At 40.0% G+C, this 10,897-nt stretch overlaps 2 protein-coding genes across 2 annotated transcripts; one reads left to right on the plus strand and one right to left on the minus strand.

Annotated features, from left to right (window-relative positions):
- The first annotated feature begins 1,487 nt into the window (after window positions 1–1,487).
- On the plus strand, window positions 1,488–2,033 carry LOC109114934 (heavy metal-associated isoprenylated plant protein 19-like). Its single transcript, XM_019198390.1, has 3 exons — window positions 1,488–1,517; window positions 1,618–1,686; window positions 1,746–2,033. Exons 1-3 carry the CDS (start codon window positions 1,488–1,490, stop codon window positions 2,031–2,033), a joined length of 387 nt encoding a protein of 128 aa, XP_019053935.1.
- A 6,270-nt stretch (window positions 2,034–8,303) lies between these two features.
- On the minus strand, window positions 8,304–9,136 carry LOC104601150 (copper transporter 2-like). Its single transcript, XM_010264381.2, has one exon. The coding sequence runs from the start codon at window positions 8,951–8,953 to the stop codon at window positions 8,519–8,521; it is 435 nt and encodes a 144-aa protein (XP_010262683.1). The 5' UTR covers window positions 8,954–9,136; the 3' UTR covers window positions 8,304–8,518.
- Between the last annotated feature and the right edge of the window lie 1,761 nt (window positions 9,137–10,897).

Here is a 10,897-nt window from a genome sequence, read left to right on the forward strand (position 1 = left end):
AATTGGGTTGCATGTACCGATAAATTATTAATATAACCACTCATATTTTGGCCAAACATGCCCTAACTATTAACCACATGCATACGTGGTCTGTATTCCATCTTTTTTAGAGCCTGCTATCTTACAACATCGTAATGGTGAGCGAATTAATGAATATGGTTATGAGGCACACCGCCTTATAAGTTATAACCTATTTCCTGTGCAAAAATCATTGTTAAAAACTGAAGTGAAAAAGGTCCAAAAATCATTGTCCAGATGGTTTAACCATCCGGATGAATAGATTGTTAAAAATCAAATCATCAACAATCTTTGGAAAAATAACTTGGACGGTTTCTGAACTAAACAGTCCAACCGTCCGGATAGATGACGTTTTAAAACCTTGCGCATACCATCCAAAACTGAAGTGAAAGGGAACCATTTAACTTGGCATCAAATTAAATTAAGTGGCCATTCGTGTCTGAGGAGAATAACCGCAGCGCCACATTCTTTTTATGTACGTAGACTCGTAGAGGTTGTGCATGTCTTAATTAAAGAGTATATTTTGAGGGTTGCTTTATTATGTACATTGACTTGTTGTCTTGTTGAATGGGGTGAGCTTAAAAAACACAGGACTTCATGAATGGGGGCAATGTTCTAAATTCCTATTGCTCTAAAGAGGTCTCTTCCTTGCATTATCCTAAGTCGATCTTGTAGTTAATACAACGATCTCAAATGCACCGTGGGCCTAGTCCAAGGACAAAGACCTCTTCTTAGGCCCAGTATGCATGGAAAGCAGCTGGCCTCAGACTGAGGAGCAGTCGAGGACTCAATCTCAAACCCTAAAGATGTTGCCCAACCCAAGTGCATTTGAAGCCCAAAACACCAAACAAAAAAACTTCTGCTTGAGGCACTGACGCAAGTCCATGGATGATGCTCAAATGTATAATGATGGGGTAAACCAAATGATTCCATAGGCTGTGTGTGGCTGCAATGCAAATAAATTTGTATTGATAGAAAATCATGGCAGTGCATATTCTGACCTATTTTTGTTTCAATTTTTATCTTATTTTGTTTGATTACCGTACAAATGAAGTAAATCAAGACATGAATCTGAATAAAGTAAAATCTAAAACAAAATTAAATGAGAATTTACATTTTTTTTTCATTTGTACTAGTGCAAATAAAGTTGTACTTCAACCAAACGCAGCCATAAGAACGATTGCAAATGGGAAAAGTTTCCTAACCATACGATTGGGTCAGAGGGACTATAATACAAGGTGGGGAGCGGTTGTGTTATTGTGTCGATTCCCATCCTGTTTATTTGACGCCACCCTTTAAAAGTGACGGTTCGAAATAGAAACCTTTGTTTTCAAAAGTTGGTTTGGTCCAAAGGTTCGTCGGAATTGGATTTGCAATTTGGTTATTTGTTGATCATCATTGTTTCCTCAGTAATTGCCACAACCATTTCATGAAAATCACTTGTTCGGTGCAATTTGCTTGCAGTTTCAATGGCCGATGTGAAAAATCGCACAGACAAAGTAAGTCTCTCTCTCTCTCATACAGAGATGCATACGTGGGCCACCTACAGGTGCAAATCTAAGACCTATACTATATATTCTTAATAGGTGGTGATTGCAGAATTCAAAGTCTCCATGCACTGCAATGTCTGTGAAAGAACCGTTGCGGAAGCCATATCCAGATTCAAAGGTATTGTCTTTGAACCCCCTTTCAATCTTCTGTCCTTCTAAATCCAAATAAGTTTGCAGTTTACAACTTTTATAAGGGTGGAGAAGTTCTCAACAGACATGACGAGAAACAAAGTTACTGTAACGGGCCGAATCAATCCCGAAAAGATTTTGAAAAAACTTGGGAAGAATACCGGGAAGAGAGTAGAGACGATTGTGATAGATGATAAGACTGCAGCTTCAAGCGGGGACGATTTGGATTCAGGGGATAGCACAATAGAGGCTTCACTGGTGTTTGATGATTGGGGACAGAGTATAGTTTTCACCATGTTCAGCGACGAGAATCCCAATGCCTGTTCGATAATGTAAATTATATTGTAGAGACACAACACATTAAGCCATTAATTGTTTGTTGTCTCTGTTACATTAGTCCATTGCTTCCAAACTAGACCTTCACCTCCTCTTCCTAATTAATTAATGCAAAAGCAAGGCTATTATCAACCGGGGCAAACTTTTTATTCTCTTGTCAGCGCATGCAAGCCGTTTGATTCTGATTTCCGAGATGGAGAAATAGGTCCCTAACAATTAAAAATCATGGTGGATTTCTATTCTATTCTGTTGGTTGTAAGTAATCGATATTAATGTGTTTCTGCAAAGGTCACGTTTAAAATTTCCTTCACAACTGAGTGAGTGAGTGAAGGATGAAGGGCTGCATCTGCATTGGTCCTAGGCCCATTGGCCTGGGTTCCAATTTAAGCAATTGCTCATCCTAGTTTCACTTTTAGGTCCGGTTTGGAAGGAGGGAGTACAAATACAAACATCAGAAGTGTAAAACGTATTATTTTCATATTTTGTATGTATGTGTGTTGTATACATGTCTATTTGTACTCTTTCTTAGGTTTAGTTTGGAAAGAGTCCAAGTATGTACCATGCCAATACAAGGTTTAGAAATGCCCTACATAAGGTTTTGCACTGTATAATGTATATATTTAGAGGTGTAAATTGGGCTATGCTGCTCATGGCCTGGCCCGGCACGATGATACACGGGCCGTGCTGGGCCTGGGATTCCAGGTCCACGGGCCGGCACAACATGTGGCACTGCCAATGGGCCCATAGTGGGTCGTGCTTGGCCTGCTCAGTGAACTAGCTGTTGGGGGGGTCCCCAACGACTAGTTTTAGCTTTTTGGGGGTTTTTTATAGTTAATTTGGAGGGGGGGCATTTTGGGTAAAGTGATAAATAACTTTATAATAACCAAAATACCCCTTTCAACAACTAAAAAACAATTAGTTTTTAGTGTATTTGGATAATTGAATTATTTTCAAATCCTATAAATAACCCTGCTCTCCACCATTTGCATCACACCAATTCAACAATTCCTATAAATAGCCCTATCCTCCACCATTTTCAATTTCTACAAAGATCAAAGTCAAGAACAATATGAGAAAATGGTGAAATCAATATTTTTTGTATACTCAATAGTTGTATAGCATTTTTTCAAATTGTTGTAAAATTTGTCTTATTTTTATTTAATTTATTTGGTATTTTTTAATAACGTATTTTTTTTTATTTTCAATTTGTAACTATATTGTATTTTTTATATTTTATTTTCCAATATTCATATTTCATTCATCCAACCATTGTATGCTTTGTATTATTCAAATTTAAATGAAATAAAACTCTCATTTTTCTTCCAATTTGTTTTTCAGTTTGAGTCTTTGTCTCTTTGACTTCTTATTTGATTAAGTAATTTTTTTCATTTCTTTGTTAGATTTCTTATTTTTTTAAATAGTTCCCAATGAAAGTTAAATATTTTAGTTTTACTTACCAAATGAAAAGTTAAATGAAATATTTTAGTTTTTCTTTGGAGTACCTCTCCATGCTTGGTGTCCTGCAGTCTTCAAGGAAATAGGTGATGCAGCGAGTGGTTTCATCAAAGCGGATCCGAGCAACCTGTCCTGGAGGAAGCTTGATTCACTTCGTTTACTAATTTAGAGCAGGTCAGTCCATGGCGTTCCAAAATTTATTGGTTTAGAAATACTGGGCTCCGCCTTGCAGTCGAAGATGGTGATAGTAGAACATGGAAGCGGAACTCTGTTTCAGACTCTTTAAATGGTGAATTGTGAAGAGAAGATGCAATCTGCGGCAAGGAGAGGCGGCTTTTTCAATTCTCAGTCATTGGGGATCGCTGCTCCGATCGACCAGCACTGGCGGTAAATAGAGGTGCCCAAAGACTATCACCTATTTCGAAGGAAAATAGAGGTCCTAAACATCCAAGGCGTCGCAAAAAGTGTAAGGAAGAGGATCCACCAGAGTTCCAACCGGAGGACGGGGAAGGGGTTGTATCCTCGACCGTTGGTAATCTCCTGGAAAGCCCATCAAAATTAACCCTCCAAATCGTTCCTCTATCAGTTGCTTTCCCACTAAAGACACTGATGATGGTGGGCAACTCAAATTTTGAATGTTGCTTCGTCCTGGTGAACAAGCACGCATAGAGAGGCCAGGTGGGCCCATCATCTTATTCCCAAGCCCATCATTTTAAAGGGCCTCCTACTTCAAGTTATTCAGATGTGGCCCATAAGAAGCTTAATGGCTTGCACTTGTCATCAGGCCTAAGCCCACGTGTTAGTGATGCAAGGAGGATGGTTCCACTGTGCACCGTTTGAAGCAGATTCAAGCCCATTCTTGAGCCCACAAAGAGTGAGACTTTTGCCTGATCTTCCATTACCTCAAATGGAAGTCCCTGAGCTTCAATCACAACTGAATCCTTTGGAGGAAACTCTTCTTTTTTTTGGATTTGGTGGATGGATCCCCAACACCCAGGAGAGGCAATAGTCAGGTTGAAAAGTTTATGTGTCTTGGAAATTTGCTTGGGGTGTCGTTAGTGCTGGAAGTCCAGATTCATGAGTGGTTCAGGACCAAAGGTATCAATGCGGCCCAATTGAATCACCCAACCACGGTAGACAGCTCTATTGCCGAAGATGTGACCGAATCCTTGAGCTATAGCTCGGATTGGTCACTCGGTAGTTTGGATTACCTCCTAGGTAGAAGAAAGTCAAAATACTTGGGTTTGTTCTAAAGGTAATTGATGGTGCGCGATCCGGTCGCTCCTAACTGGCGGCGGCTACGCTCCTAGCTGGTGACGGACGAGATACCTGTGAAGAAGAAGAGGGATTCCTAGGAAGCTTTCCCGGCAGGAATACTTTGATGCTTAAGTTAGTACTCGAGTTGAAAGCTGGGAGAAGAAGAGAGTTGTAGAGAAAATAAGAGGGCTAAGAGTGAGGATCACGTGCCCCCTCTTTCTTGGGGGTCTGAGTCCTTATATGGTGGTCTTCTGACATATCAGGTGTAACCACCTCTGAATCCCTGCTGCGGCGATCTGCTGTCAGATAACGGCTTGGCGTGGCTGGCCGTTATCTGTCAGAGCTGTGCTGTCGGGTAAAGGCAACCGCTGTAGAGTACGGTCCTGCCAGACGCCGCCATGTGGGAGATGTGGGTGCAGTCTGGTAGGTACGGTCGTCAGGCGACGAATCTCCTACGATACGCCGAGCTGCTCTTCCGCGAGCTACCTTACACCGAGCTACTGGTGATGCGTTGAGGTGTTTTTCCGAGGCGAATCTCTTAAGTAGCTTAAGTTTAGGCGGGAGCGAGCTGATCCTAGTTAGGGGGCTGACAAGCTTAACCTGAGGTGTTTTCAACTCGGGATGCTCCCTACTTGGGAGTCTTAGTTCGGGTCGTCGAAGTATCATCTTGCCGCGAGTTGTCCGATTGGGTTGTACCAAGCTCGTTATGCTGAGTTATCACTTATATCGATTCATGTCCATGTGTCCCCCTATTATGAGGTCAGGCCAAATCACCCTCCATCAGTAATAAATCTATCTAGTGGCTTGAAAGGTAATAGGAGTGTGAGAAGTGTAAGAGGAAGAGGTAGGCAAGGTAGAAAGAAGATTTGTAGCCTATTCGTAGATCTGCTGGGGAAGCACGATTTCTAGCCTTAATCTCAGTCTAGATTTTCTAAATCTTGTGTTTCAGTTGGTTAACTCAGGCTTTGTATGCCCTCCTCTTGTAATATGTTAGTTTTGGTGTGCTGAGTTAGAATAGTACTTTTGTCCTGTTTAGGATGCTTTTCTCTTTGGGTGGATTTTTTGGTTCTGGTCTTTCTAGAGGCTTGAAGATGTCTCCAAAGGCCTGATTTGTCTTGGAGCTTGGCGGTAGAGGATTGTAGAGGCCTCAGCCCACCTAGCCCAGGTCCACAGCACAGCACGTGCCTTCATGGGCTTGAGCCATGGGTCGCCGACCCTTCAAATTATCCCTAAAGAGGGTGGCACAACCCGGGATACATATTTATATTTGTACTCTTTCCAAACTAAGTCTTAATATCAATCAACAATAAAATTAAGGGTAAAATACAAAATCTTTCCCTGAAGTTTCTGACAATTATAAAAATCTATCCTATAGTTTTATTTTAACAAAAACCTCCCCTAAATTTTTAAAAAATTGGACAAAAACCTCTCTTCCGTCAGTAACCCAAACAAACAACGTTTGTACTTACAAAATTAGCCCATTTTGTAAAGTAGCATGGTGCAAACACGTATTCAGCCTCCTCGGTGTTATTTGGTCCTTCATTTCCTTCCGGTGAGCTTCTCGGGCGAAGAAAAACTGATTTTTCCCATGAAGCATCCATTATCTAACTATTTGTCGTTATGCTTGTTGGTACTTCTCCCTTGAATTTTTAGCTTATGGAGTACCTTCTTTTTCATTAATGCAAGTGGGACGTGTCTATGTTGCAAATAATAAAGGGATCAATCTCCATACTCTCTGACGCCGGTCTAATGGCCATGTTCTGGTTAGGTGAGTTCAGTCAATGAAACTGAATGTGTATATACTTTTGTATAGACAGTTAGTTATATTATAGTGTTAGAGTCAGCCTACCGGATACGAATGACCGGCGTTAATAACTTATTAACGGTCCCCTGTGCTCAAACGTTGGTTTCTCAGCCATTTGAAAATGGCAAAGAGAACATGGCCATCCAATTTGTGGGCCATGGTTAATGATCTTCTCTAGCCACAAGAGGATTGAGCAGAGAGCTGACTGAGGCTTGATGGGATTAGTCATTTACTGCAAGCGACGTTGGATGGTAATAGCCTGTGACATTTCTGGTAAATTAAGAGGTATGTCAATTATCCCAGGTCCATTGACCGATATGTGGGACCAATGATCACGTTTCTTGTGGTCCTCCTGGTCTTTGTGTGGTCGGCTCCATGACTGAAAATGCACCGATTCAGTTATCGGAAGAAAGTATCCATGACTGAAACTGCACCGGTTTAGTTATGGTGCTCCGGCATGTGGGAACTTGGTTGCAGCGTTCATCATGGTCATGCGTTTTCTAACGGGCCCAACAGTAATGGTTGCGGCTTTCATTGCTATTGGATTACGAGGCCATCTCCTCCACATCGCAATTTTACATGTCGAGCTCCCTCAAGGGATCGTCCCTTTCGTCTTCGCCAAAGAGTATACCGTTCATCTGGCAATAAAGAGCTAAGTTCAGATTTGATATGTTGTTAATTTACCGTGTTCAGAAATTGATGTTGTTCAACGTTGATGCTTGGAATGTTAATAGCGTTGTCAATCACATTGGTTTATTACCGTGTTCAGAGATTGATGATGTTCTAATGTTACTCGAAGAAAAGAAAGAAGGCGCAAAGGATTTGGGTGTGTGATACAAACAAGCGTCGATTTTCCCTGGATTTGGGTGTGTGATAAGGGCAATTTCGTAAATGTGGATGAGTAATTTCGTAAATAGTGATATTTTTCATCTGGGTTATTGACGGAAGGGAGATTTTTGTCTTTTGTTAAAATTATATTATAAGGGAGATTTTTATGATTAGTAAAAACTTTGGGAAGATTTTTGTATTTTACCCTAAAATTAAATTAAAGGTGGTGATTAGAGTTTTTTTTTTTTTTTTTGGGTAAAGGTGATTAGGAGTCTCTCTACCCACAAGATAGATGTTCAGGATGTGCACTTGTACAAAGCCTAATTTTGGTTGGAACTCATCCATTGGTGGGCCCTGATTCTTAATATATATGAGTCTCTCTACCCAAAGTTTTTTTCCCGTACGTGTCCCTAATCCTATAAAGTAAGATGAGTGGATGGAGAAAAATAGGTGGTGTTGTATCTGTGGTTCTAGGTTAATTTCTTTTTCGTCCTCTCTAGATTTGAGATCTAATATTTTTTACAATTTGGAGAGACGTTTGGGGCTTGCTGGTTGATGGTAGAATCTTACTTCTAAAAAAATGGTGGAATGTTCTTTTCTCTTGTTGAAAAGTAGAACCTAAACAACCCCCCTCTCCTTTTCAACGACTCTTTCTTTTTTTTTTTTTTTTCTTTATTCTTTATTTTTCCTAGTAAATCCTTGTATTGTCCTCTTTCTTTTGTGGGCCTGGATACTAAATGCTCAAATTGAGAATGCATTTACTAATCGATCTGCTACGGCCTGTTATAAGCAACAACCTCGCCGCCATCGTCGGCCCTGAAAAAGGACACGGCAGATCTGTATGGATGCAATATATAACCTCTGTAATTTCATTCGTTCTGAAGTAATGAAGAAATGAAGTTTCTTGTTCAATAAACAAAAAAAAGTGACTATTCAAATACCATATAAATTAAACTCTATTTACTGCATGACAATATGATGCAACCACAAATGTTCAATAGTTAAGTTTACATACAATCAAGATTCAACCAGGATGCCTCAAAAGTACTCAACCAAGTACCAACAGAGATTGTAAAAGCTAAACATCTATTATACATACAATCAATCATTCGCTTAACAAAGCCGGTGTGCATCGTATGAATTAGCACTTCAAGGGAGGACCAAGGTCTGATTCCTCTCCCGACTTCTCCCCACGCTTAAATATGCGACTACCGAAGACAAAGAAGCCGGCAGCATGGCCGGCGATAGCGACGATCAAGACACCAACATTGAAGGACATGAGAGCCAGCATGACCAGATAAGCCAATCCGACGTGGAGAGTGTGCAGAACCGTTCGCAATAACCCGGCAGCGACGCTGTTGGAACGGGACTTGATTAAGCGGCAATGAGAGAGCCACTCCATGAGAAAGGTGAGTACAAAGAGAATGATCAAGGCCAGCACGTACATGCCGGTTCTGGTGCCAGGCCATTGCGTAAACAGAATTTCCGAGTTCTTGCCCCAGAAGAAGGTCATGTGGGTATATCTCTTGGTGGTGGACATGCCCGAATTACCACTCATTTGATGATCGTGATCCATCCCGATTAGCGCCGCTGCTCTGTTTGTCTGCTCTTCTCCTCTCTCTTCTTTCTCTTCTTATGGCCTGTAACCTGGAAACCAAGGCAACTATATAGTAGAGGTTGAAGATGATGGATGATTGGTTTCGTACGCCCAGGCTTCAACCTTGTGGTAGTACTAGTACAACAACAGCTTCGCCTTCTTCTGATAGTACACAGGTTATTTATAATTGCTGGTCAACGATGTTAGATATTATTATGATGCAATGAAAAGCGAAAACCTAGATGTATTGATACAATTATATATAGTTTTAACTTAAAATCCCATCCGTCCAATCATACCATACAAAATGGTATCAGTAGAGCGGGACCCATCATTTGATTGGTCCTATAAGAGATAATGCTCGACTGGGGGTATCGCATCATCATTTGTTTTTGGGTGATCTAGCTTGAAGCTTCTAATACACGATACTGACGTCTATTTTCTTTTTCATTATTTTTTAAATAAAAACAATCAACTTGTATGCCTATAAGGGAAGTGATTAGAGCACATTTCATTTTTTTTTGGGTTCAATAAATTTAATACATATCCTTTAATGAAGAAATAGAGTTGCTTAGAGTAAAAAGTTAAAGATGAAATTAGTGATTTAGTGGTGTGCCCCCTTTAAGAAAGATGTGATGTGCCCAAATAACTCGCTAATTGAAAAATACCTAAAAAGGAGCGAGTCAAGCTTTATTACATTTCCTCTCTCAAGTCAAAGGATCGGCATTCCCGCAGTTTTCATGACATTCATCTCTGGCACGGCACGATTCATGCCATGTCGGGACCTCAGAAAGTCCTTCTCAGCCTTTAGTTGTATATATTTTAATGGTCATATAGCCTATAAATAAATGGATTTATATTTATTCTTTGACGGGACGGTCATAGGCCCAACGAAATAATTAAATACAAACATATCAGGATCCAGCCACCAATCTTTACTTTTGTAAAGCTTAAGCCTTGAAAGTTAAATTTTATTTTATTTTTGATAACTCGAAAAAAAAAACTACTACGAAGCAAAAGATACAAAAAGGTTCTAACTTCTAACCAATGAGGTGGATAACACCACCAAACCAGTTGACCATAGAAAAAGATTTAGCTTGTTGAGCTATCTTATGAGCAAGGAGATTTACAATTTTAGGAAAGTTAAATTTTAATTGCACCATGAAATATAGGGGGTGTGGCACAAATAATAAAATGCAGGGGGTGGAATTTAGGAGGCCCCCCAATTCAAGTTTGGACCAATTTATATTTAGCCCATAATTTTACATAGGTTAGGTTTAAATTTTTGATCCCCAAGTTAGACCTGACCCAAAGCTTTGAGCTTTCTTATTTTTCAGTCTGGACATGGGCCTCGCCCTTACATAGCTTGTGCCAGGATACAGCCCAACTGAATTTTAGTTCAACCTGGGCCCAGTTTGACCATATACATTCATAAATATATATATATATATATAGGCACATTCATAACACATGCATGTCAAAATTCAGTATAGGCTGGGCCAGATTTAGAAAAACTGGACTTGACTTCGGGCTTAGTCCATTGGTCCAATTCTTTGGGTTGGGCTTGGATTAGCATTATACCCAACTTGAAAAATTTACTGAGTCTTTGGTTTTCTTTTCATCTACTTTTCTGGTATGACTAGTTTTCAAAAAGAGTGAGCTAATTCCTCTATTTCACGTTTGGTTCCAATAAACCATAAGAACCAAAGCTCAAGCAAAAGTGTGAAGATGAGCGCTAATTCTTAAACGTAAGCTTGGTTCGTGAGGCAAACAAACCATGCTATTGCTTAAAATTAGGACTAAATGGAATTGAAACAGGGTATAGAATATTGCATTATACTATTATATTTACCAAAATCTGAAAGAGATGCTCTCACCGGTTCACTTGTACGGTTTTAAAAGCCAAATAAGTTAACCATACAT

Source organism: Nelumbo nucifera, chromosome 2 (genome assembly GCF_055504915.1).
Source record: "Nelumbo nucifera cultivar China Antique chromosome 2, China Antique-T2T, whole genome shotgun sequence".
Classification (NCBI taxonomy): Eukaryota; Viridiplantae; Streptophyta; class Magnoliopsida; order Proteales; family Nelumbonaceae; genus Nelumbo; species Nelumbo nucifera.